At 51.5% G+C, this 26,983-nt stretch overlaps 2 protein-coding genes and 2 long non-coding RNA genes across 5 annotated transcripts; 3 read left to right on the top strand and 1 right to left on the bottom strand.

Moving 5' to 3' along the window:
• The first annotated feature begins 690 nt into the window (after positions 1-690).
• On the top strand, positions 691-6,161 carry ubap1 (ubiquitin associated protein 1). Its single transcript, XM_076172116.1, has 7 exons — positions 691-880; positions 2,598-2,643; positions 2,773-2,897; positions 3,063-3,848; positions 5,139-5,297; positions 5,621-5,722; positions 5,828-6,161. The coding sequence occupies exons 2-7, from the start codon at positions 2,607-2,609 to the stop codon at positions 5,966-5,968; spliced, it is 1,350 nt and encodes a 449-aa protein (XP_076028231.1). The 5' UTR covers positions 691-880; positions 2,598-2,606; the 3' UTR covers positions 5,969-6,161.
• A 53-nt stretch (positions 6,162-6,214) lies between these two features.
• LOC143017412 (uncharacterized) lies at positions 6,215-6,553 on the bottom strand. The gene is made up of 2 exons (XR_012965665.1): positions 6,420-6,553; positions 6,215-6,357 (listed from the first exon to the last, which is right to left on the bottom strand). It is a non-coding gene; the product is annotated as an uncharacterized LOC143017412 (long non-coding RNA).
• A 121-nt stretch (positions 6,554-6,674) lies between these two features.
• Positions 6,675-7,999, top strand: LOC143017413 (uncharacterized). The gene is made up of 2 exons (XR_012965666.1): positions 6,675-7,869; positions 7,968-7,999. It is a non-coding gene; the product is annotated as an uncharacterized LOC143017413 (long non-coding RNA).
• A 946-nt stretch (positions 8,000-8,945) lies between these two features.
• Positions 8,946-26,652, top strand: ptpra (protein tyrosine phosphatase receptor type A). Of its 2 annotated transcripts, none has more exons than XM_076172115.1 (22): positions 8,946-9,500; positions 15,971-16,017; positions 16,324-16,405; positions 16,490-16,942; positions 18,752-18,851; positions 19,336-19,409; positions 19,874-20,010; positions 20,191-20,281; positions 20,539-20,615; positions 20,705-20,741; positions 21,197-21,294; positions 21,580-21,699; positions 21,779-21,945; positions 22,035-22,170; positions 22,267-22,416; positions 22,552-22,642; positions 22,727-22,803; positions 22,913-23,047; positions 23,258-23,383; positions 23,472-23,623; positions 23,710-23,845; positions 23,966-26,652. In XM_076172115.1, exons 2-22 carry the CDS (start codon positions 15,997-15,999, stop codon positions 24,038-24,040), a joined length of 2,535 nt encoding a protein of 844 aa, XP_076028230.1. In that variant the 5' UTR covers positions 8,946-9,500; positions 15,971-15,996; the 3' UTR covers positions 24,041-26,652. The 2 variants fall into 2 exon arrangements, with proteins under 2 accessions (XP_076028230.1, XP_076028229.1); XM_076172114.1 differs by having other exon boundaries at positions 8,947-9,500; positions 22,549-22,642.
• Positions 26,653-26,983: the final 331 nt, after the last annotated feature.

Raw genomic sequence — 26,983 nt, 5'->3', positions numbered from 1 at the left:
CAAGCTCGTCTTTTGCCATATGCCACCTCTTAACAGCTTTTCAGGATTTCCTGCCTCCGTATTTGAACTTTTAGGGACAGACATTTTAAATATAAAGATGATTTTGCACACTGGTGTTACTGAAGACCACGTTGAGTCGTGAACTATCCTGTTCACCATGTGTGGTTGTGTGAAACATCCTAAGTCTGGTCAATAAGGAAGTGAGCAACAAACGGCTGTAAATTATTTACTAAAGTAATAATATAATAATAATATCTTATGTACTGCTTAAAACTAGTCTGTGCTAGATGCTGTGCCAATCAAGGGAAATAATACTTGTATATAATCTACATTAATACAGATATGAATAACTATCTTCATCTGAATTGCTTTGGAGAACACACAACATATTGTACACGCCGGTCAGCAGAACTTAACTATATTGTGTAGTATTCGTAGTGTAATGAGGAAGGATTAAGGAAAATCTGGGGGTTTTTTTGTTCAATTAGTTGGAGTGATTCCAGATTGTACATATTTTTTCTTGTAACATTTCAACTTTTTTCTTAAAACATTCCAGCCTCTTCCACCCTATTTTCTCCAACCATCCCAGCCTTATCCCTCCCTTCCTACCTTCTCCGCGGTGTTAGCTCCTATGTTCCATCTCATCCAAACTTTACTGCTTTTCTTGGCTACGCTCGCTTTGCTGTGACGTCAGAGCAGAGTGACGTCAGACAGGAACCCGTGGAAGGGGACTGGACACAAATCAAGATGGCGCCCCGCGATGAAGCAGGAAAGAGCCCTCAGTATAAATAAAACCCGTCGGGGAGAGCAGTGTGTACTGGAGCGACGTTTCCACCGGACGGCCTTTGGATTTTGAGAGAAGCAGACGGAGCCGGTCGAGGTAAGAGCCGCCCCGGTTAGCTCTTTAGCCCGTTAGCGGAGAGCAGCGGAGGGGCGGCGGCAGCGACAGAGCGCAGCCTGTCTGTACACGCACATACACCAGGCCGGGACGGGAGGTTAGCGCCCCGCTAAACTAGGAAGCGGATCATGGCGACCACCCGTAAACTATTTAATTGTCCCATCACTTCATACAGTTTGGTTCCTCGGCTTCCCGGTTAACGCTTAACTTGTGTGCTAGCTTATCGCTAGCTCGTCTGTAGGTAGCTCGTCATGTCAGTTAGCTGATGGGCGCTACAGAAACAGAAAGAACTCCAGTTTATACAATGAGTTTGTTTGTGTCCAGGTGAGGATGCGTCATTAACCTAACTGCGTCTAGTGTTAAGATGTGACTCTCTACTCTGCCCTCGACGTGTCACCGGTTAGTTAGTTAGTTAGTTGGTCTTAGTTAGTGAAGTTAACGGTAAACTAATGTCGCTCCAGCTGTCCCGGTACGTTGAGTCAAAGTTTAGCTCTGTAATGTGTCAATATGAGCCAAACTGAGGGCTTTGATAAATCGTTCAGCGCGGTGCTGAGAGTGTGATCAGGAAAACAGGGCATTTGTTGGGACAAATGTTGCGTCGGTATATTTACAGAATCAATCATGAGGCGCTGATCACTGACATCGGAAGTTGACAGGTTGGTGCAGTACATGACGCCTGCCGCTAGTTGGCACTGCAAACACAAACACGACACACTAATGCGCAGGTGTGACTTGCGTTTGTTTGTTTGATTATAACGTCAAACTTAATTCAGTACATTTCTTTCTTTCTTTGTAAATGTTTCCTAAAGAAGTTTGTCTTTTCTCTGGACTTTGTCGTTTATTGACAGGCGAGCAGTTGCAGTGTGACTGAATCCTTTCGTCATATTGAATATGAAGATAGTAAATTAGTTCCTTGTTAATTGATAAGCTTGGACGTGTTTGAACTCTGGCTTTAACACACATATTCTACCTATACATACGTGTTATGAGTCATTTTCTTACATTACATTCTATTAGATAAAGTATCAGTATTACTAACAGTCCTGTTAATGTACAAACTGTCCCTTCTTAAACAGATCAGCGACTTTTATGCTGCACATGTGACTGAACGCAGACCGAAGGGAAACAGAGGCTCGTCTGTCTCATGAAGTCGTCCAGTCATGCATGTGACTTCAGATAAAAAGCAACCTCAGATGTCAAACATTGAACTGGACAAAGATAGTGAGATTTGAACAGGGAGTGTTCTGTGATGAAACTTTGATTAGGACTCATCTGGAGCCATGCAGACACACACTGATGTGTTGTGATGAGCTGACTGATTATCTCTCCACCACTGACTTCAGTTTCACTTCATGAAAGCACCAGATTCAACGTGTCTGTAAGGGGAAATGGCATCATGACTCATATTCCCTCTCCCTTAAATGCTAGTCACAGGCCTTTCTGCCCTGAAGGAGGCATTGCTATTCTGATCAATAAAAACGACCAATCAACAGAGTCGTCACTTCTGTTCTAATCTTGCATTCTAGTGGTGCCGTGCCTCGTCATCAAGGGTCAGCACCTTCTTTCCCTCTTTCTCTGGCTCACACACACACACACACACACACAACAACATCTTCTTTTACAGTGTGTTGCTTGTTTGATTGCCATGACCTTTGTTGAGTCCTGATGTTGACCCGTGTCCCCTCTCCTCTGTTCTCAGAGTCTCTAAATGGCTGCAAGGAAGTCTGCATCTGATGCATCTAATGGTGGGGCACTTTTCCATGACGACGCTGCTGTTTTGTAGTTGTGTGTGTGGTTGGAAGGTGATACCTGTGCTTGTGTTGTGTTTAGCGTAGGTGTGTCATCCTCTCATGTATGCTCTCCTTCTCTCACAGGACCCGTCAGCTACCTCGATGACGTTCCCTTCAAGATAAATGAGAAGTTCCGCTGCCCGGCCATAGTGGGACTGCCTGTGGGCTTCTGTCTACCAGACTGTGGCTACGTGCTGGCAGACTCACAGGTGAGCTGAGAGCAGGCGACATCACTGAGCACAACGACTGGGCTGTGTTTGGCTCAGTGATGTAGAGAAAGAGATGCAGGCTGTATTTCATTGTGTCTGGATGAACCTCATACTGGTTCTTCTCTCCTCTCTCCTCTGCTGCTCTTCCTCTTCCTGTGGCTGCAGCAGTATGACTTTTCTCTGGAGAAGCGGAGTGTGCGTTGGGGCGCTGAGCTGGTGGAGGCCCGAGCGGTGGCGGAGGCAGCAGCAGCCAGGCAGGAGGCGGTGCAGAGGGAGCGCCTGGCCCAGGACATGGACAGCGGGGGAGGGAAGAGAGCCCAGCAGGCTGCAGAGGATCAGGACCTGCCGCCCCCAGCACTTAACCCCGTCTTGGCAGGTCTGAGCCACAACGCCATCCTCACCCCGCTGCCTGCCGCCAGCCTCGGCCCCAAGAAGACTCAGCCCAGCACCCCCCAGGCTCACGGCCTCAACCTGGCAGACTTTGAGCGGGAGGAAGACCCCTTTGATAAGCTGGAGCTTAAGACTTTGGACGATAGGGAGGAGCTGAGGAGCATCCTGCAGAGTCAGCCCCAACCTCCTCCTCCTCCTCCTCCTCCTCCTGTTTCCCCACCAGAGCTCTCCCAGCTGGGGCCGGCCTCACGCGGCAGCAGCCCCTCCCCCCCCAGCACCAACACCAGCCTCCCAGCCAAACCAGGATACACCCACAAACCCAACGGGCTGGTCTCCCTGCTGGACATGGAGAGAGCTCTGGACGCAGACATCCGGCCGTGTAACATCCGCTCCCTCAGCTTCCCTAAGCTCTCTGATTCTGGTGACTCTGACCCGGTGCGGTACAGCTTCCCCCCTCCCCAACAGAACCTCCCCAACGGCAGCCCGGCCACCGTACCAAAAACACACCTTATCGTTGCCCCGGAGCCGCCGGGACACACCAAGAACGGAGCGCCCAAACAGGTGAGCAAGACCACAGGCTGGCCACTGAGGAAGGACTCCATGTGCGGCTGCACACAACTTTACACCCACACAGAAAACCTGCCTGTGTGAGATAGAGAGTGAGGGAGTGTCAGTGTGTGACAGTGTGTGAGCAAATGAGAGTGAGTGAGTAAATGAGAGTGAGTGAGTGAGAGTGTGTGAGCCAATGAGAGTGAGTGAGTGAGAGTGTGTGAGCAAATGAGAGTGAGGGAGTAAATGAGAGTGAGTGAGAGTGTGTGAGCCAATGAGAGTGAGTGAGTGAGAGTGTGTGAGCCAATGAGAGTGAGTGAGTGAGAGTGTGTGAGCAAATGAGAGTGAGTGAGTAAATGAGAGTGAGTGAGAGTGTGTGAGCCAATGAGAGTGAGTGAGTGAGAGTGTGTGAGCCAATGAGAGTGAGTGAGTGAGAGTGAGTGAGTAAATGAGAGTGAGTGAGAGTGAGTGAGTAAATGAGAGTGAGTGAGTGAGAGTGTGTGAGCCAATGAGAGTGAGTGAGTGAGAGTGTGTGAGCAAATGAGAGTGAGGGAGTAAATGAGAGTGAGTGAGAGTGTGTGAGCCAATGAGAGTGAGTGAGTGAGAGTGTGTGAGCCAATGAGAGTGAGTGAGTGAGAGTGAGTGAGTAAATGAGAGTGAGTGAGAGTGTGTGAGCCAATGAGAGTGAGTGAGTGAGAGTGAGTGAGTAAATGAGAGTGAGTGAGTGAGAGTGTGTGAGCGAGAGTGTGTGAGTGAGTGAGAGTGTGAGCAAATGAGAGTGAGTGAGTAAATGAGAGTGAGTGAGTGAGAGTGTGTGAGCGAGAGTGTGTGAGTGAGTGAGAGTGTGTGAGCAAATGAGAGTGAGTGAGTAAATGAGAGTGAGTGAGTGAGAGTGTGTGAGCGAGAGTGTGTGAGTGAGTGAGAGTGTGTGAGCCAATGACAGTGAGTGAGTAAATGAGAGTGTGTGAGTGAGAGTGTGTGAGCGAATGAGAGTGAGTGAGAGTGTGTGAGCGAATGAGAGTGAGTGTGTGAGAGCGAGTGAGTGTGTGAGTGAGTGTGAGTGAGTGAGTGTGTGAGTTAGAGAGTGAGTGTGAGAGAGTGTGTGAGTGAGGTAGAGTGAGTGCGTGTGTGACAGAGAGATTTTAGTCTTAAATAAGTATCTTCATGCACTCTGGCACATTCTGGTCACTGTGCCTCTATTGTACAACAAAATAACAGCGTTTCATGTCAGAATCCCAGTCTATGTTGGAGGAACATGAACGTGTCAGATTCTGGTTCACGTCTGGTGTTTCTGCCCTTCAGGCCAACCTGAGCTGTGGACCGGCCGGCCTGCCGTGCGGCGGCGCCCTGCTGAGCCTGACCCCCAGCGAGCGTCAGTGCGTGGAGACCCTGGTGGGCATGGGTTACTCCTACGAGGGCGTCCTGAGGGCCATGCAGAAGCAAGGGCAGAACGTGGAGCAGGTGGGAGCCCGGGGCGGCCCAGAGCGCAGACAGACGCAGTCCTGAGAGCTTCACACACACGGCTGACATGTCTGAGCCGTGTCACTTCCGTGTATTCATAGTCCTGTATTATAATAAAGCTGTTGCATTATGGTCACACTCTCCTTTGTCTTTGAACGCAGTGCTAACGTGACATTTAACACATTTATGGCAGTAACAGGAACATTTAGGACAACCTGAAGCTTTCCCATGCCGTCAGTCTGATGTTCAGGTTCAGGTTGGACTCGGTAAACATCTACTGTGTGTGTCTGACATCTGCTGTGTGTATTTATTCTGTGTGTAAGGTTCTGGACTATCTGTTTGTCCATGGGCGTCTATGTGAGCGAGGCTTTGATGCCAGCGCGGTGGAGGAGTGTTTAGAGATGTACCAGTGCTCAGAGGAGAAGGTCGGTCAGCCTCACACACACACACACACAGACACACACACGAGCCTCAGGTCACGTGGATCTCCGTGCTCATAGCTTCTACGTTCTGTCTTCCCTCCTCTCCAGGCGTTGCAGTTCCTGGAGCTGATGACGAGGTTTGGAGAGATGGGCTTTGAGCGCGACGCCATCAAAGAGGTGCTGCTGGTCCACAACAACGACCAGGACAAGGCTCTGGAGGACCTGATGTCCCGGGCCGCGGCCAGCTGAGCCCTGCCCACCGGGGACCGAGCGCCCCGACGACGGCCCCCCCCCCCTCCTGCCCGCCCTCTCACGCCCTGACCCGCTTTTGCCTTCATCGTGGACGGGGTCGGCTTGTCTCTCTCTGCTGTGCTAACGTGACTGCGCCCGGAGCGGCGGGCCTCCGTGTGTCGACTTGAACTTGTTGGTGTTTCAGGGGGATTTTTCTATGAGGGTCCAGCTTTTGTCCCCTTGAGGCTTTTTTTGGGGATGGGATTAATAAATAAGTTGGGTACGAGGAAGCGGAGGTGTTGGGCCGCGGCGTTCTTCTGCCGCTGGAGACGTTTGACTGTAGCCGGGAGACGGAACCGGACCCGTCTGAACTCTGTGCAGAACCGGAGGGAGAACTAACATCAGAACTAAACACACACACACACACACACACACACACACACACACACACACACACACACACACACACACACACACACACACACACACACACACAAACTGACACCAGATAGAGACTGACTACCATGAAGTGCCCTCTCTGCTCTGGGGGTCCTGCAGCGCCCCCCCTAACGCTCTCCTGCTCCATGGCCTCTCATCTTCTCATGTTTTAGTTTAAGACTCCATTTATCTGTTTTAGGAACCTGTGCTTTGTAACTCAGAGGATTGTCCGGCCCCCCTGTAGACCCTGAGACCTGCACTGGAATGGGTGGGGTGGGGGGGCGGGTCCTTACATGTCCCACATCCTGTTGCCACTTGTTTACTCACCGCACCCCCCCCCACACACACACACACACACACACACACACGCACACACACACACACACACACACAGGTTCCATATTAACCATCTTATTTAAACTAGTACACTGACACTTTGTTTTAATGATGATGATGATGATGTGTGATGACTTGCTCTTCCTTTGGGCCTCAGCGTGTCGACTCTAAAGGTATTAAGCGGAGAAGAAGACGACGTCAGTGCAATACACACCTTTCATATGTGACTTGATTGGCACCTTGAGCCTCAGCAGACGTGTGAGGAGACGAGGAGGGAAGGAGACGAGGATCCGTCTCCTAGCCTCCCTGGAGAGGTGGAGGAGGAGGACGAGTTGATTTAAATTATATTTGTCATGTATTCTCTCAGTTTATTGGATTTCCTGGGATTCATTCTCTTCAGACTTTAACCCTTAAAGATTCTTTTCTCATGTATTATGAAACGATTCTTCATTTGGTTTCTCTTGGATTCAGCCTGCAGCCGACTGGTGAAGTTAGTAAAGGTGCCACATTCCATCAGCATTCCCTCTCTGATCAGTGATCTGAAGGTGGACAGGATGTTCTTTTGCTCCTGTGTGTGTGTGTGTGTGTCTGCTCAGTGGCGCCCCCAGAGGCAGACAGTGGCAGAAACTTCCACTATCTGGAGTTCTGACCGTCATGGCAGCAGATGAACGGGCCTCAGATGGACCCAGCACATAAGTAACCCAGAGTCCGACCCTGTGCTTGGAGCAGGACCCCCACAGAAACAGAGCGGCTCCCTGCTCCCTCCACGGTCCAGAACGTCTTAAGAGTCTGATGAAGTGTTTTCTTGGTTCTGAGTTTTTTCCCAGCTGCCTTCTGTGATTTATAAATCAGACACTTCCATTACAAACGAGCACAGACGTGTTGTTTCATCTTCATAGCTCACATGTTCTGTTCTGTAGCCGTGTACAAACCAGCTCATGTTGTATCGGGGCCATCTGCTGACCACACAGGTGTGAGGGAGCTCTGAGCCGGACCACCAGACATGGGACTCACGAGGCTCCAGAATCAAACAGAACCTGGTCGGTGTGTCACTTTGACAGATGAAACTGAAGGGTTTGTGTGTCAGACCCACATCACAGTCAATCAGACGGCCTTTGACCTTTCATAACGGCATGTAAGAGAAGGTGAGTGACCTGAGCGTTCTTCCCCCAAACTTGTGAACTGTGATTTGTTCAATGTTGAATTTCTTGGATGATTTAATGATTCAGTGGTTTGGATCCAGTTTGACCTGATTAAAGTGCACCTTTTCCATGATGAGGCTGCTGAGTGTTGCTGTCAGTGCCTTGTTAACGTGAGGATGAGCTCACTCCTGCTCCTGCTCCTGCTCCTGCTCCTGCTCCTGCTCCTGCTCCTGCTCCTGCTCCTGCTCCTGCTCTGGTGTCAGGACAGCAGCCACACACATTGTTCTCCAGGTGTATTGTGTGTGCCGACCAGAAACATCCAACTGTGTGCTGCAGTCAGCAGAAAGGCCGGTGAGAAGAGACACTGAGGCTAAATTTGGAGTCCATAAGTGAAGTTTCTCTCATTTCTATAGGTCCTGTCAATCACATCCTAGTAGGTTTTGATAGATTTGAACTGACTGTGTTTAGTACAAAGTGTAGCTTCATTCACATCACACACGCCAGTGCTCAGTCTGCATATTCATGTGTGTGTGGACATGGATCAGATATCAGAGAGGAAGCTCCATGAATACAAGAGGTCCAAATCTGATCTGGGTCACATTAGGCTGGGATGTGAAGGTGGACCAGGATTTGAGATTTTAATCAATCAACATTTATTTTAACTATTTTCTCACAATTTAGTGAATTTGCAGTGTAATGTGGGAATCCTTTCCTTCACAAGATGAGGATAGAAGTAATCAACCGAGCTGGAACACATGGAAGGATTCAAGAACTTTACAGAACTGTTACAGAACTCGGTGATGATGGAGGGGGAAGATCTGAGTGTCTCAGTGTAAGTATCTGAGGAAAGCAAAAGTCATATTCATGAGATAATGGAACATACTTAGGTCTTAGCAGGGCATCAACACGGTCAGGCCTTGATTGAACAGAAATCACCGACCTCATGATGATGGTTCCAGAGATAAATCGTCTTTGGCTGCGGCCCAAATGGTCTCATATCAGGAAAACGACTTTTATTATAATACATCTTAAGATATCTCCTCGTCCCTCCTTTAACTCAGACTTCATGTAAATAAAGAATCCTTCCATGCAGCTGAGCGCCTCCTCAGGTGAGAGTCCACACGCAGTCCCGCGGGCGGCCAGCAGGTGTCGCTGCGGGCTGCGGAGAAGAGCCGGGCCGAGGCTGGGAATGTGCAGCTTGCTTCCCATTCTTCCTATGCAACCAGACACACAACATGGCGGACTAGAATAGTTGGCCGACTCGCCCGGATACAGCGGATAAACCGTGGGATTCACCCTCCAGGAAGCCGAGGAAAGTACTCCCGGGAGGAGCGGGACGTGCGGGGGATTAAGGGACCTTTCTTCGCGTCGTCCTTCCCTGGATTTAGCGGCTAAAGTGTTAGCGAAGTGTCGGCTTGTGCGTCCGCTGCCCTCCTCCTCTCTCCCAGGTCCCCCCTCCCCGCTCGCACTCTCTGTTTCTGGGGTGTGGAGGCAGGCAGGCAGGGGCTGGGGTCGAAAAGCGTGGAAGAGGACGAGAACCAGGACCAGAACCAGAACCCCCGCCGGCCGCCACCGGGACACGGACCGGGGCTTTCGGCCGGGATTCTTCCCCCCGGAGCGCCGCTGGAGTTGAGGTGAGTTTGGTTGTTTTTGTAGCTCAAAGCCCCGGACACACTTGTTACAACGTTACAACGCTACAATGTCGCTACAGCGGCGTGTTTCCCTGCCGCTACACCGTGTGTGTCACACACAAACAAGCACTTTGGCTTTGTCTTACATGGAGCCTGACTGTACACACACACACACACACACACACACACACACACACACACACACTCGGAGGGGATCGTCGCTGTAAATCTCAGTGTAGCTGGAACATTTCAAAAAGTAGCTCGGAGGCAGGGAGGGACGTGTTTGGAAGGGGGGGGGGGGGGTTCAGGAGAAGGAGGTTAAAGGGCGAGAGCGAGCACATCTGTGCAGCCTGAGACACAACAAGGTCAGAGAGAGAGAGAGAGAGAGGCGATGCTGTGTCAGACATGGACAAAGGGAGTAAAGTACAAGTTATTGATCAATGCTTTGTTATTATAAGGCCTTCAGAGAGAGAGGGGGGTGCAGAGGGCCAGCAGGGTTCTGGTCCTGGTTCTGGGGGTCTGGGCTCAGGCAGCTGTGCTCTGTCAGATCTCTCTCTTATGTTCTTATTTCTCTCTGTTGAGCCAAACGGCCTCTTCTGACTCATTTACAGCCTCTGAAAGTTTCTTCATCTTCTCTCTCTGCGTTCAGGGTGTAACCCAGCATGCCTTTCACCTCTCCAGGGCTTCTTCTTCTTCTGCTGTTTCACATACTAATATTAGACTGCTCAGACATCATGCAGCTCCTCCAAACCCCAACGTGCTTGTTTGTCATTGTGTGTTTGTGTGTGTGTGGATTAGATGAAGAGAAGATTTGAACAGTCGCAGCTTTGTATCGAGGAAAGCCGGAGCGATTAATAATGGGGGCGTAGACGATCAGATTGGAGTCTTGTCATGAGTGAAGACGGCCTGGAGCTTTGAGTCGTCACGCCTGGGCCTCCGCCACTCCTTGCTCTCCAGAATCACTCTTTTCCTCTCCGGCGAGGTCTCCGTGTCATGTCGGGACCATCCATGCGCTAAAACCCAACCGACCCTCAGCTCCTTCAGCTTCCCTCAGCTTCCTTCAGCTCCTTCAGCTTCCCTCAGCTTCCTTCAGCTCCTTCAGCTTCCCTCAGCTTCCTTCAGCTCCTTCAGCTTCCCTCAGCTTCCTTCAGCTCCTTCAGCTTCCCTCAGCTTCCTTCAGCTCCTTCAGCTTCCCTCAGCTTCCCTCAGCTTCCCTCAGCTCCTTCAGCTCCTTCAGCTTCCCTCAGCTTCCTTCAGCTCCTTCAGCTTCCCTCAGCTTCCCTCAGCTTCCTTCAGCTCCTCCAGCTTCCCTCAGCTTCCCTCAGCTTCCCTCAGCTTCCCTCAGCTTCCTTCAGCTTCCCTCAGCTCCTTCAGCTTCCCTCAGCTTCCCTCAGCTTCCCTCAGCTTCCTTCAGCTTCCCTCAGCTTCCTTCAGCTTCCCTCAGCTTCCTTCAGCTTCCCTCCGCTCCCTCTCCCAGCGTGCCAGCAGGCCCACCTTGACCTCCGTCTGTCAGGTCTGGGCCCGTCCACCACACTCCCAGAAGTCTGTCTAAACCTGAAGCAGCCAGAGCAGCTGGACTGTGTAATGCTCTGGCAGTGTAACAGAGGAAGGCTGGGCTGTTATCGCTCTGCTCGGCCTCACAGAGCCTCCTCGTCTCCTTGTCTCCTCAGACCTTCTGTCTTTGACGTCTTGAACCCGTCTGAGTGCAGAAACTTCATCACATTTTTCATTATCGGCAGTTTCCAAAATGAGTCAAATGTAGTTTCGCCTGACTCCGCTGGCAGCCGCTGTGATTGATGGGCCGATGGGCGGGGCTTTGAAGTTTGCTTCCACGCCGGGAAGTTTCACAATCTCAGCACACAGATCAGCGTGTTGGCTCATGGGCCGGGGCGGAGACGTGTGCTTGTGTTTCCACCTGCCTGTTGTTCTTTTGAAGAGCACCGTCAGGACACACACACACACACACACACACACACACACACACACACACACACACACACACACACACACACACAGACACACTGAAGCTTTATGGAGCTTGATTCCAGTGAGCGGTGACATCGTCATTTAGCCTGAGTGGCGTTGATCTCACAGGAAGTGGAGCTGTCTGATGGTTAATCACTCAAATAACTTGCTTGACTGGAGAAACATAATGGGATCCTCGTGTGTGAAGAGGAGGAGGAGGAGGAGCAGCAGAGTCTTCATGTTCACATGCTCCACCTCCAGCTGTGACCTTTAGTTGAGAGAGTTTGTCCCACACATGAACATCTTCAAACTCAGACTTTGTTTCTTACTGTGAGAGCTGAACGGAGACTTTATCAGTTTGAACTGTGAGTTTGGACGATGATGGTACAAACTGTCTGATCTGCTGATGAAGAGTATGTGGCTCTGGTAGTATGAGATGGTGTGATGAAGAGCTACACTGAGGCGCTCCTTTAGGTCCTCCTGCTATAGGAGAACATTCTTTCATCCAGACACAGCCACATCTGGAGGTCCGGTCCTGGAGAAACCCAAACATGGATGCTTCCACCCGGTCCAGTCTCTCCCCTGGACCTCAGTCCTGTGTGACTGTCACAGTGGTCAGATGGAGGTGTTGTCCTGCTAAGAGGTGTTGTCATAACGACAGGTGTGTTGTAGCTAAAGTATCACTGCCTGTCTTACTCATCACGGTTGGAACAAATAGAAGAATGAGTCAGCAGCTGGGTCCCAACATCAGGCCCGGGCCTCTGTCTCCCTGCTCTGCATTACTGCAGACAGTCACAGAGCTGCAGACAGTCACAGAGCTGCAGACAGTCACAGAGCTGCAGACAGTCACAGAGCGGGTGTGGCGTCGTCAGAGGAGGCACGGCCCGGCCTGAGTCAACGCTTTGATGAATGAATGAAGTCTGAACGTGGGCGCTCAAAGCCTGGGAGGATGTTTATCGGATGAGTCAGCAAACACCTCCATCAGACAGGAGTGTGTGTCTTTAATGCAACGAGAAAACAACTGAGCCGAGCCAGAAACATCAGATGAGACACATCGTTGACCTCCAGTCCACATTCTAGGTGTAGAAGATGGTTTTATGTCATGCAGAGTGGAAGAACTAAGGCCAGAACTTATCCTGGTCACAAACAGAAGTCACACATGAGGGTGGATCAGTTTAGAGTCGCTGTCCTGATAGATTTTGGAGGTGTGAACCAGGTTCAGGCTAAAGAACCTGTTAGGAAACCAGAGTGGAAGAGGAAGACGGGTCAAGCAGCAACGGGTCTCAGGTCTGGACCTCTGCTGGACCTCCTATCAGCTGGAGCATGAGTGTGTGCAGAGGGCAGCAGGGTCTCCCTTCTGTAGGACCGGTGAGTGTCGGTTCCTCAGATGGACCGCGAGGCGTTTAGGGACAGTACGGCTCGTTTGTCTTCCCGCTACGCGCTGGATGTAGAAATCTGGCTGGGTGGCCGTGGAGCTGGACGTGAAGCCCACAGCACACGTCAGGGTCACGGTGGCTTCTGTGGGGAGGCCGTGGCTCGCGCCTCCACATCCTCTCTGTGTCTGATGTGGGCTGACTGGAGAGGCCCCTGGCATCGTCTGTGAGAAACCCCACAACGGAGCGGAGGCACAGAGGAGAGGAGCGCCACTGACTCACCGCTTTCACTCATTCAGAAAAAGAAGGCAGGCAGCTTCCTCGGTGCTGCGAGCCTCCGTGGGCCCGAGACCTCATTCCAGGCTTACTAACAGAGGGGCGGTCAGCGGCGTCTGAGCCATTAGAGCAACCAGAGTAATCCAGAGCGGCTCCACAGTCTTGTCATCAAATGGCCGGCTCGTGAATGAAGCCAACAGGAGCGCCGACCGCAGCAGAGAGGAGTCCAATCCCTCAGAAAGGGAAGTCCAGAGGATTGTGGCTCTGTGAGTGAGTGTGTGAGTGAGTGAGTGTGTGTGTGTGTGTGTGTGGCACTGGGGATGTATAATCTGTGGTCTGTTTCAGAGCAGGAGTCCTCTCTGCTGCCCTGGGTCAGGCCTGCGTCGCTCTGTGAAGAGAGGCATTCACAATATCCCCCCCGCCCTCCCCTCTCTCTCTCTCTCTCTCTCTCTCTCTCTCTCTCTCTCTCCCTCCCTCTCTCTCTCTCTCCCCGGAGCCCCCCCCCCCCCCTGCAGACATAGTAACAGTATTAATATGCCATGAATGGAAACGGACAGACAGACAGCTATTATCTGGTGGGCTGGTGAAGCAGGACGACTCACAGAGAGCCGCAGGGAGTTTGTGGCTGTATGAGGGCTGAAGAGCGCCCGGACGCTGCTGTCGGCGAGGACGTCAGGCTTTGGTTCAGTCAGCTCCAGATGATGAATACATGTTTGTGTTTATTTGTAGAAGACGTCGGCACATTTGAGCCTCGTCGTTGACGTTGAGCTTCCACTCAGATGTGATCAGACAGAGCACGAGGGTGTGTGTCCTCATTGTGTTTAGAGACGCACAAGTCCATCTGCTTTCAGACTAAAGCCTATAAATCAGTGTAAACACACAGCTCAGCACATTAATTAGTGTATTTGTGTGTGTAGAGTAAAGCTACATGTTCCTCCACCTGAGGTTGCAGGTGAGCACAGAGCCGGTCTGAGCGCCGTGTGGGAACGCGGCGGCGGCGGCGTCTTAAATGACTACCTTTCACTGATCTTACGCCTTGCTCTTTGGTTGGCATGGAGATGTAATTGGACTTCCTTTATATTCCACCTATAAGTGTTCCTTTCACCCAGATGAATTGGCTGAATGAAGCGGCCTGGGAACAGTTCAGCCCTTTCAGAGCCGCGCGGTTGTGCCGGTATGAGCGCTGCGTCGGGTCTCAGCGGCACGGAGGGGCTGCAGCAGCTACCTTCTGCACAATGGCCTCAACTTTGACTCACAGAAGAAGCACGTTTACGTTGTGCGGAGCAGGAGGAACGCTGGGTCGCTCTCCTCCCGATTGTTTCCTTCACCTTAACAAAACAAACATGCTGCAAATTCAAATGCAAATAGGTTTGACTGTAAACATATTGGAGGAAGTCACGGAACGGAGAAGTGGAGTGAACATACTCTCACACTTATCAGGAGAGGTAAAGGTAGGAGGGTTGTGGGCAGTCACCTTGACCTCTGGGTAGGTCCGCTTCATCAGTGAAGGTCAACAAGTAACATAGAAGTGCGCGTGTTCAGGGTTTGGCCTCACTGAGTGAAAACGTCTCCAGGTTTCAGGATCTTTGTGTTCTCTCTCTTGTGATTGGTTCCGATGTTACATGGTTGACCCCTGACCCCTCACAGGTGACTCGGCGGGTCATGTGACAGGTTCTGTCAGCCTCACAGACCTGCTCTGTGGCGTCTCCTCTCTGTAGTGAGTGGACTTCCTGCCTTCACTGCTCCCATGGTGACACAACATGAAAGGATGGAAGCCAGAGCGTACATATGAGACTCGGGCAGCGTCAGTGAAGTGATGGACGCCATGCCATCGCCTAGACAACAACACAACAACAACAACACACACTCGCTCATTGAACTGGAAGTTATCTTATGTTATTATGGACCTCTATCAGGATATTGAGGTGTGTGTGTGTGTGTGTGTGTGTGTGTGTGTGTGTGTGTGTGTGTGTGTGTGTGTGTGTGTGTGTGTGTGTGTGTGTGTGTGTGTGTGTGTGTGTGTGTGTGTGTGTGTGTGTGTGTGTGTGTGTGTGTGTGTCATGCCCCTCTCTCTATAAATAGGAGCCAAACACACCCAGGCCCTTCTTTCCCTCAGAGAGGAAACGTTTCCAATCATGACATCATAACAAGATGTTTTGTTTAAAGACTGGAATCATCACATGAAGCTTTCTGCTTATTGTTCATGCTGTGTGTGTGTCTGTGTGTGTGTGTGTGTGTGTCCTGATTGTTTCTGATTTGAGATCAGAGCAGCAGCAGGATGTGATGTAAGCACAGAGATGAAGCGGCTCACTTCACATCACCAGAGATCGACAACTGCCACTATTACTGGTGTGTGTGTGTGTGTGTGTGTGTGTGTGTGTGTGTGTGTGTGTGTGTGTGTGTGTGTGTGTGTGTGTGTGTGTGTGTGTGTGTGTGTGTGTGTGTGTGTGTGTGTGTGTGTGTGTGTGTGTGTGTGTGTGTGTGTGTGTGTGTGTGTGTGTGTGTGTGTGTGTGTGTGTGTGTGTGTGTGTGTTCCAGTGGCTGGCTCTGTGCAGCGGTGTAGAGACAGACGGGCTGGATTATTCCAGGGTCAGAGCGCTGGGATTAGGCTCAGATTATCACGGCTCAGTAAGAGAAACTGCAACCTCACAGGCCTCTGGATTACACAGAGGAGAGGGCGCCAGGCTGCCAGAGCGACCGGCCCGCCCTCTGTCCCTCACCCGTCCCTCCACATATTCCTCCCCGTGTCAGTGATTGAATAAGAGCTGATTCACGTCTCTGCAGGAAGTCCCCGGCCTTGTAGACGCCGGTGTCCCAGTTTGTTTTGTGTGATGCTGAATGTTTCCTGTTTGCCTGCAGGACGACGCAGTGCGAATGACTGACTGATGACAACTTCGCTTCTTCAGGTACGAGGCCGCACCACAAACCAGTGTTACACAATCAGGTGCTTCAGTGAAGCGTCTGAGGCTTCATGCTCATGGTTCAGCCATTAACCCAGACACAGTTACACCATAGGCTCTATGAAACACTGCAGGTCAAACTACTGCAGCCACAAAACAATACTCACCCTAACAAAGAGTGTATAATACTCAGGGGTCAGGGGTCACTGGCTGGTACACTGGATCATTAGGAACCTGAACCCTGAATGTCTCGTTCCTTGTGAAGCTTCATTGATGGAGTGTTGTGTTGGTTTGATGTGTGTCCCCCTGCAGGGCAGCATGGGTGTGTGTCCCCTGCTCCTGCTGCTCCTTCTCGCCGTTCAGGCCTCGGGCCAGGATCTTGTTCCCACCGCAGGTATGAGCCGTGACATCAGACATGTCTGCTGTCCTCTCTGCTCTCTGAGGCTCGCCGTCTCTAACCTGTCTGTCTTCCTCCCAGGTCCACCAGTTCTCACTGCCAAACCTACAGACCCCCCTGCTGCAGCCCCCCCCAACGTCACTGATGCCCCCACAGGCGCCATCACAGCGCCGGCCCCACAAGTCACAACAACAACCGCAACGACAACCACAGGAAGTCCAGAAGGTGATGAGCCGGATCCATCAGCAGCTCCCAGTGACCCCACAGCGGTGTCGCCCATACCTCCCCCCCCACCCCCAGGCCCCACTGATGCCCCTCAGACACCTCCTCCTCCTCTGCCCCCCGTCATCATCATCACCACCACAGCGCCCGAGGACGGCGACGGAGGAGGAGGAGGAGAGAACGGGACCTTAGCCCCGCCTCCAGAAACGCTGCCTCCAGATATCTACACGGACGAGGACCCGGACTTCCCCATAGAGACGGAGACCACCACAGACCCAGACATGAGGCTCAGCACAGACACCACCCCGCAAGGTGAGTGTGTGTGTGTGTGTGTGTGTGTGTGTGTGTGTGTGTGTGTGTGCGCGTGCGCTGTTATCATCCAGGGCCAGAACGTCTTCCCAAGCAAACTAAGCCAAAGTCATCATGGACCTAGTTTGATCTAAACGCTCACACACTGAATCTACAGAACAGGACCTCACCAAACACACACCCCAGCTGAGGTCGTCTTGGTTTCAGCAGCTCTGAGTCTCCGTGCCGACCGCTCCGTCCCGCTCACATCCCTGGAAGTGAAACTTGACTCCCCCTCCCCCCCGTACATTCATTATTCATACCATATGATTTTAGAGAAATGCACCTCAGACCGTGTTTGTAATCTGTGATGATAGAAGTCCTGACTGAGGCCGGCTAGGTTCAGAACACCAAGTCCATCTGTAGAATAACCCTACACACATCTACACCGTCTGTCTCCCTGTGATCAGATTGATCTCTACATTGAGTTTGCATCATCAGAGGGAAGCTGTGGGCCGACAGACGGGCCGCTGCTCCATCCTCCATTACATAAGCTCATCACTGTGGGCCGCTGGGTGTTATGTCACTGCTCCATTGTCTCCATGGAGCCACGGAGGCCGCGTCCATCACTCCGTCCCCGCAGCAGACCGTGCTCTGCTGCTGCTCGCTCTGCTGCTCTGCTCAATGTACACATTGTCCCCGTCAGAACACTGAGGTCCCGGGGAATTTGCGCGTGAAAATGCGACATAACCGGGCGACATTCCAGAGGTCTTTAGTGAGGAAGAGCACATGGAGCCAGGAGTCAAACGAGGCATTCTCCCAGAGCAAGCAACAGATTTACTTTGGAATTTCGGAGCATTCTTGAACTCCGTGTAGACCTCTGTCTGCAGCTCTCCTTATCGCCGCCGCCGACGTTAACCTGTGTAGGCTGTGTGGGCTTCTGTCCATCAGCTGTGTTCCGTTGTTGTTGTCGGGGCAGATCTCATTATCGATGCTAACTCCAGCTGTTCAAGGTTAAAACAAAGACCGACCGACCACACTCAGTAACTCCTGAGCGCCGTGGAAACATCAACAAATCAGTCAGCCATTGTAATCTGCTGGATGCAACGCAGGGAATAGATAACGCCGCTGTGTGTAATGTCTAATTTATGACGATAACCCGAGCCGGGGCAACCAATCAATAGGCCTGAGCTCGGCAGCAGGGCCGCAGATAGAAAACCTTTAACATTTACACTCTGAATAATTCATAAAGGCAGCAAACGTCCCAAACACGCCTGCCTCCCTCCCTCCCTCCCTCCCTCCCTCCCTCCCTCCCTCCCCCCCTCCCTCCCTCTGCTGTGCTGCGGCCTCAGGCAGGGCCGGGGAGGAGGATCCACTCCGGCTCCTCGGTTAAACACTGATGGAGGCGACGCTCTGTTGTCCTCGCTCCGTTTATATAAGCTTGTTCTTTCTCCTCCAGAAAGCCGATGAAATATTAACAGGGACAGAAACATGCAGGAGCAGAGGGCAACCAGTGACCTTCAGGTTTAGTTAAGTGTTTGATCTGTGTTTACTGAGCTGCATGAGCCAAGAAGAGCTGGAGGAGACCTGATGTTAGCAGGGGCAGACGGGGGAGGGGGGGCGGGGTTATCAAGTGGGCGCCATCCTTCATCCCAGTGTCATGGATGAGCCCCACGCCTCCAGACGGCCCAACAGATCCTGATGTCGCTGTAGTTTGGTAGTTAGCTCAAGTATGACATCATCTACCTGATGACGTCATGGCGTGGAGGGAAAGTGAGCGGTGAACCCTCTGAACACGTTGAACCCTTCCTCCTCTTTCTGTCCCCGGTCCAGATGACACCCACTCGGACTACGTGCCCATCATGGCGGTGATGGTGGCCCTGTCCTCCCTGCTGGTCATCATCTTCATCATCATCATCCTCTACATGCTCAGGTGCGTGCGGCTGAAGGATCTCTCTCTTTATTTGTTTAGAGGAAATGAATGGAAAGCAGTCATCAATAATGTGTGAGCTGTCACACACACACACACACACACACACAAACACACAAACTGAGCCAACAACAGCTCCTCCTTGGCAGAGGTATCGGTTGTCATGCATTTTCTCAGCAGTGTGTGTGTGTCTGACTCACACACACACATTGCTGAGGTCAGTGTGGTTCTTTATTCACATTTAGCCCAGCAGCCAATGCCTGTGCTGCTGCTGTTACCAGGGCGATGACTGATTGTCATGCTGCTGTGATGCAATGTGTATTTTTGTGTGTAAGTGTGTGTGAGTGTGCGTAAGAAGGTGAGAGAACCCTGTCCTAATGTGTGTGTGTGTGTGTGTGTGTGTATGTGCGTGTGCGTGTGCGTGTGTGTGTGTGTGTGTGTGTGTGTGTGTGTGTGTGTGTGTGTGTGTGTTCTCGTTGTTTTGCAGGTTTAAAAAGTACAAACAGGCAGGAAGTCACTCCAACTCCTTCAGACTGACCAACGGCAGATCAGATGATACAGGTGTGTGTGTGTGTGTATGTGTGTGTTCATGTGTTCATGCTGCCTGACCAAACTTGTCTCTCTGCGTTGTCTCTGATAAGACCTGATTGATCTTGTCCTCTTGTTCTCTTGCTCTCCTCACCGATTGCGTTGCTTTGGTTGGCTGTTGTTCAGTGTGATTACCTAACCAGTGTGTCACATGGGAGCACAGCGCCCTCTGGTGGAGACACGCAGACATGACACAAGACATGAAGTCACTGTTTACCTTCTTATGCGCAATGGATTTTCTCATCTCTCTCTCTCTCTCTCTCTCTCCCTCTTTCTCTCTCCCTTTCTCTCTCTCCCTCTCTCTCTGTCTCTCTCTCCTCCCCCCCTCCCTCTCTGACCCATGTCTCTATCTTTACCTGTCTCACCCCTCCTGTCCCTTCCCTCCTCTCCTCCCCCCTCTCTCTCTCTCTCTCTCTCTCTCTCTCATCCCGGCTCAGAGCTCCAGAGCGTGCCACTATTGGCCCGCTCTCCCAGCACAAACAGGAAGTACCCGCCCCTTCCTGTCGACAAGCTGGAGGAAGAAATGAACCGTCGCATGGCAGATGACAACAAGCTCTTCAGGGAGGAGTTCAATGTATGTGTGGTACCCAAACACACACACACACACACTGCATCTCTGTTGATTGAACACTTTGTGCACAGTTGCAGTCGAGCTTCTCAGACCTTATAAAGCTCATTTGTGAATGTTTGTCATTTAATAAGTAATGATAAAATGTGTGTGTGTGTGTGTGTGTGTGTGTGTGTGTGTGTGTAGGCACTGCCCGTCTGCCCCATCCAGGCTTCATGCGACGCCGCCTCCAAGGAAGAGAACAAAGAGAAGAACAGATACGTCAACATCCTGCCATGTGAGCGACCACAGAGCCAACACACACACACACACACACACACACACACACACACACACACACACACACACACACACACACACACACACACACACACACACACACACACACACACACACACACGGTGCTGATGGGCCAGTTAAACTTCTGCTCATAAGTTGGAGTCTGTGTGTAACCAAATTCTCTCCCAAATCCTCCTCTTCCTCACTTTCCTCTTCTTCTTCCTCCTCCTCCTCCTCCTCCTCTCCGTCTGTCAGATGATCACTCCAGGGTGCACCTCTCCTCTCTGGAGGGCGTCCCTGACTCTGACTTCATCAACGCCTCCTTTATAAATGTAAGTGTGTGTGTGTGACATCGACCTCACACTGACTGATCCTGAGCAAAGAGCTGAGCCTGAACTCTGACCTCTGCTTCACTCTGCAGGGCTACCAAGAGAAGAACAAGTTCATCGCAGCTCAAGGTGTGTGTGTGTGTGTGTGTGTGTGTGTGTGTGTGTGTGTGTGTGTGTGTGTGTGTGTGTGTGTGTGTGTGTGTGTGTGTGTGTGTGTGTGTGTGTGTGTGTGTGTGTGTGTGTGTGTGTGTCGCTCTCTCTCTCTCCTCTGTGTGTGTGTGTGTGTGACTCTGTGTTTTGCTCTCTCTCTCTCTCCTCTGTGTGTGTGTGTGTGTGTGTGGCTCTCTCTCTCTCCTCTGTGTGTGTGTGTGTGTGACTCTGTGTTTTGCTCTCTCTCTCTCCTCTGTGTGTGTGTGTGTGTGTGTGGCTCTCTCTCTCTCCTCTGTGTGTGTGTGTGTGTGACTCTGTGTTTTGCTCTCTCTCTCTCCTCTGTGTGTGTGTGTGTGTGTGGCTCTCTCGCTCTCCTCTGTGTGTGTGTGTGTGTGTGTGTGTGTGACTCTGTGTTTTGCTCTCTGCTCTTCCAGGACCAAAGGAGGAAACGGTGAACGACTTCTGGCGAATGATCTGGGAGCAGAACACGGCCACCATCGTCATGGTGACAAATCTGAAGGAGAGAAAAGAGGTCGGCCTTAAATCTTCACTCTAAACCTTTAAACTCATTTAGTGACCGAGGTCCCTGAAGACACGGCACAGTGACATCATTCTGTAAACTAAACCTGTGTGTGTGTGTGTGTGTGTGTGTGTGTGTGTGTGTGTGTGTGTGTGTGTGTGTGTGTGTGTGTGTGTGTGTGTGTGTGTGTGTGTGTGTGTGTGTGTGTGTGTGTGTGTGTGTGTGTGTGTGTGTGTGTGTGTGTGTGTGTGTGTGTGTGTGTGTGTGTGTGTGTGTGTGTGTGTGTGTGTTCTCCAGTGTAAGTGTGCCCAGTACTGGCCGGACCAGGGCTGTTGGACATACGGGAACATACGTGTGTCTGTGGAGGACATGATGGTTCTGGTGGACTACACCATCCGCAAGTTCTGCATCCAGCAGGTTTGGGAAACACCTTCATCATCATCTTCATCATCTGGGGCTCCTGGTCTCTGATCCGGTCTGCTCCCGTGTGTCACAGGTGGGAGACGTGTCGGGGAAGAAGCCTCAGCGTCTCGTCACACAGTTCCACTTCACCAGCTGGCCGGACTTCGGCGTTCCCTTCACTCCCATCGGGATGCTGAAGTTCCTGAAGAAGGTGAAGAACTGCAACCCCCAGTACGCTGGAGCCATCGTGGTCCACTGCAGGTAGGAGCGCTGCTAGACTGGGACAGGTGAGGTTAATCTGCTGTGTGTGTGGGTCTCACCTTCATCCCTCCTCCTCTTCCTCCTCTCAGCGCCGGCGTGGGACGCACGGGCACCTTCATCGTCATCGACGCCATGTTGGACATGATGAACACGGAGAGGAAGGTGGACGTGTTCGGCTTCGTCACCAGGATCAGAGCTCAGCGCTGTCAGATGGTCCAGACCGACGTGAGTCCAGTGGTGATGTCCCCACTCAGGTCCTCTTATACGCTCTCCGGCTTATATATGCTCTCCTCCTCTCCCTCCTCTTCCTCTCGCCCACAGATGCAGTACGTGTTCATCTTCCAGGCGTTGTTGGAGCATTACCTGTATGGAGACACGGAGCTGGAGGTCACGTCTCTGGAGTCTCACCTGGCCAAACTCTACGCCCCCGCACCCGGGGCCGGCTGCAGCGGCCTGGAGGCGGAGTTCAAGGTGTGTGTCTGTGTGTGTGTCTGTGTGTGTCGGTGTGTGTGTCTGTGTGTGTCTGTGTGTACAAACACCTCACTTCAAATGGCCCGAGCCTTCCCGATGCTGTGAACTAATCTGAGATCTCCTGACATCTAGAAGCTGACGTCCATCAAGATCCAGAACGACAAAATGAGAACAGGCAACCTGCCGGCCAACATGAAGAAGAACCGCGTCCTGCAGATCATCCCATGTGAGAGACGCTCTGCTGCTGCTGGAGGTAGTTTCCGTGGTAACCCTGTGTATTAAACGGTTGTGTCTCTCCTCTCTGCTGCAGACGAGTTCAACAGAGTGATCATCCCGGTGAAGAGAGGAGAGGAGAACACCGACTACGTCAACGCCTCCTTCATCGACGTGAGTGTGAAAGCTTCCACAGCAGAGAGGAGCGCTTCATTTCAGCCACAGCGCCTATTCATTAGAGCGCTCTAAAGCCTCTTCCTCCTCCTCCTCTTCCTCCTCTCAGGGTTACCGTCAGAAGGACTCGTACATGGCCAGCCAGGGCCCCCTGCAGCACACCATGGAGGACTTCTGGAGGATGATCTGGGAGTGGAGGAGCTGCTCCATCGTCATGCTGACAGAGCTGGAGGAGAGGGGGCAGGTGTGTGTGTGTGTGTGTGTGTGTGGATATCATATCAATAACCTGGCTAAAATAGAGTATTGATTGTAGATCATACACTCGGTGGTCGATGATGTGGTGTGTTTCCTGAGATGAAGCCTCTCTGTAGTCGTCCCTCTGTCCTTCCTCTCGTCTCTCCGTGTCCCTCCTCATCCTCCCTGCCGTGTCTCTCTCCTGTGTGTGCTCCCGCAGGAGAAGTGTGCTCAGTACTGGCCCAGTGACGGTGCGGTGGTGTACGGGGACATCTCCATCGAGCTGAAGAGGGAGGAGGAGAGCGAGAGCTACACGGTGCGAGAGCTCCTGGTCACCAACACCCGGGTGAGAGGAAGAGGAAGACACACACTTTAGATCAGGACCAGTCTGAGTTACAAACCCAGGTCTTTAATCCTCCTCTGCGTCTCTGCAGGAGAACAAGGCTCGAGCGGTGCGTCAGTTCCATTTCCACGGCTGGCCTGAGGTGGGGATCCCCTCTGACGGTAAAGGAATGATCAACATCATCGCTGCTGTGCAGAAGCAGCAGCAGCAGTCAGGGAACCACCCCATCACTGTGCACTGCAGGTAAGAGGCACAGCACCGCCCCTCCTCCTCCTCCTCCTCCTCCTCACAACGTGGGTAACCATCTGGGTCTGTGTGTGTGTGTGCAGTGCGGGCGCCGGCCGGACGGGGACCTTCTGCGCTCTGAGCACAGTGCTGGAGCGAGTGAAGGCCGAGGGAATCCTGGACGTGTTCCAGACCGTCAAGAGCCTCAGACTGCAGAGACCCCACATGGTGCAGACACTGGTGAGGACCTGGACCTGGACCTGGACCTGGACCTGGACCTGATCACATTCACTCTGTCTGGGTCTAGGGAGGATCCTTGACTCCTTTCTGACCTCTTCCTCCCTTTGCTTGTCTCCTCAGGAGCAGTACGAGTTCTGCTACAAAGTGGTCCAGGAATACATCGACGCCTTTTCAGACTACGCCAACTTCAAGTAGGGGGGAGCCACGCCCACCGCTCACACACTTCTGTGAAACATCTGCACGCTGAGACACACACACACACACACACACACACACACACACACACACACACACAGTACATTAGATGCAGATGTCTGTGTCCGGACGGTAAAGGGACCGCGGTCGGACGGAGAGAAGAACTGAGAGGCCTTCTTCAATCTTTTGTAACATTGTTCCTGTTGATAAGCCCCGCCCCCCTCTCCATTTGCCCCTCCCCCTCCCCCCTCCATGTACATACACCACACACTGTGTTGCATCTTCTTCCTTTTGGTTTTAGACACAGTTTGAGTTTTGGCTGCATCTGTAATGTATTTTTTGATATATATAAATATATAAATCTATATGAATCTAAACCTGAAGCTCTGGAGGCTGAAATGTAAAGACTGTGGGAGACGGACCAGACGTCATCTGGAGTCACGCTGTAGCGACTCGCGGCTGGTAGCAAACACCCTGGAACACACACACACACACACACACACACACACACACACACACACACACACACACACACACACACACACACACACACACTGCTCTCACATGTATGTCACGCGTCCACCGAGTGCCAAAGTGCGTCACACACTCTGATATGAAGCCGACCAGGATCTGAGCGTCTGATTGGTCGGTCGTGAAGCCAAATAGCAGGAAATGGAACGCTGAAACAATTCAATTCCTTTTTTTCCTCCTTCAAAGTGCAGAAATCCAGACGAGCGTTTTGTATCCGGTCGTGTTTGTGTTCCCGTCTCTGCAGCCATGTTGAATGAGTCATGAGGTCAGATCCCAGCCCTTCGCCCTTCCTCGTCTGTGTCTGCAGCTTCTGTCCCCTCTTGTTTACAGTCTGTCAGTATTTCCTGTTTGTTGTCGTCTGCGTTTCCTCTCCCTTCCTCAGCTTCTCCACTCTTCCTCCATTCTTCTCCCAGCCGCGATCGCCGACACGGTTGTTTTCTTTTCTCTGGCTGCCATGGCGACGGTGTTTTCCTCAGACCCAGATGCGGTGTTACATTAAGGGTTAAACGTGTGTCGTTCCAGATTTGCTGTGATTCTTCTTCTTTTTCACTCTTTGACTTGAACTATTTAGCTTTTAGGGATGAGGTCATGATTTAAGCCACGCCCTCTTCATGATTGTAAGAGAAGATGGAGGATCTGAAGCTCTGATCTGAGCTGTGGTGGTTGATCTGCTCAGATCCCAGAGGCCTGATGTCTTTATACTGCTTTAAGTCAGAACAATCCCGTACGTTGCGTCGTTCCAACACGTTCGCCCCATTTAAAGTTTATTATGAATGAAAGGAGCACAATCAAACTTCATTTAGTCAAAGAGGACGGAGTTCAGAGAGAGAGAGGTCTCCTGCACTGTACCGCCCTAAGAACCAGAACCAGAACCAGTCCGCTTTGATGTTGGAATATTAGAGGCGAAGTCTCTCCTGATCACCTCTGGTCTGGACTTCCTGTCTAGTGCTTTCAGGTCGACGCCCCCTTCCATGGAGTCTCTGGTCCACATGTTGTCTAGGCTTTGATCTGGACGGACGTCTCTCTGGTTGATCTGTGTTCTGGAAGCACGTGGACCTTTAGTCTCACTGCAGTCTGACCCGCTGGTTGAGTGGAGGTCAGGCTGCTTCAGAAAAGTGCCTCAGTGGGATCCAGAGCAGTTTGGTTGGCCGTGACGCTCTATAATCGGCTGTCCAGAGCGTTTCCTCAACGACCGCGCAGCTCTGTGACTTCACAAACCAACAGGGGCCAAAGTGGCTCCTGCTTCTATTCACATTCCCCTTAGTCTCCTCCAGGTGTCCTTGTCCTCCAGGTGTCCTTGTCCTCCAGACACTAAAGTCGCTCTCTAATAAAAATTCCATCTTGATTTTATTTTTTTAAATGCTTTAATTTCATTCCATCCTTTTGCGTTTCTGCACGACAATGAATCTTTTGTCGGCCTCTGATTCGACTCTGCGGCGAACGCCTTTTGGATCCTTTTCCCTTTGTCGTTACCATGGAAACCCAGCTGAGGTCTAGCGTACGAGCTGGAGCTCTGGTCCCGGTCGAGGAGGACGGGGAGCCTCTGGGCGTCCTCCGCCTGGACGTGTCCTCAAGTCTCCTTTCCGTCTCCACTTGCAGCAGCCCCCCTTCCTCCTCCTCCTCCTCCTCCTCCTCCCTCCCTCCCTATGGTTTCCTCCTTCCCTCTGTCCTTGGACCCTGCGTCCTCGGCTCACTGCCCACTCCCTTTTGTACATAATGAGGTTATTTATATTTCATTCCTGTCTGCTGCCTTGCTTCTTTTATTTCCTCCTCCCCTTTTTTTTAAAGATGTATATGAACTGTTGAGCTGTTGAGCTGTAGAAGTGTTGAAGTGTACCGGGACCACCATGTTGACGTTTAGCACAGATGTTCGCTTCTGTTTGGGCCATTTTTTAATTTGGTATTATTGTCTTAAGCAAATCCTATTTTTTAATTTGCATTGTTTGTTTCCAGTGTTTTGTTATTCAACATTTGAATATATGTATATATAATTATATATATATGATAAAATTATATATAATTATATAAAGCCACACGGCCTTTCTAAGCAGGATTCTGTTCAAACTTAATAAAGTGCTTGAGATTTTATCATTCCTGTGTCTGGAGTCATGATGTCGTCTCCTCCTGCTGCTCATTACAGCCCGGGCTCCATGAAGACGGATGAGGCGGCGCTGCACAATAATGACCTCCGCCTTATAGATCAACCGGCCCTCTAAGGGTTCTCAATCAGTGTGACCCTTCACCCCCGAGCCAACATTAATGCACTCTGAATTATTAATCATGGTGTGTGTGTGTGTGTGTGTGTGTGTGTGTGTGTGTGTGTGTGTGTGTGTGTGTGTGTGTGTGTGTGTGTGTGTGTGTGTGTGTGTGTGTGTGTGTGTGTGTGTGTGTGTGTGTGTGTGTGTGTGTGTG

The sequence above is a fragment of the Genypterus blacodes genome, unplaced genomic scaffold (assembly GCF_046128005.1).
Source record: "Genypterus blacodes isolate CSIRO-AG114 ecotype Tasmania unplaced genomic scaffold, CSIRO-AGI_Gbla_v1 ptg000284l_1, whole genome shotgun sequence".
Taxonomy (NCBI): Eukaryota; Metazoa; Chordata; class Actinopteri; order Ophidiiformes; family Ophidiidae; genus Genypterus; species Genypterus blacodes.
The sequence above is the reverse complement of the archived record's forward strand: the minus strand, read 5'-3'. Positions and strand labels throughout refer to the sequence as shown.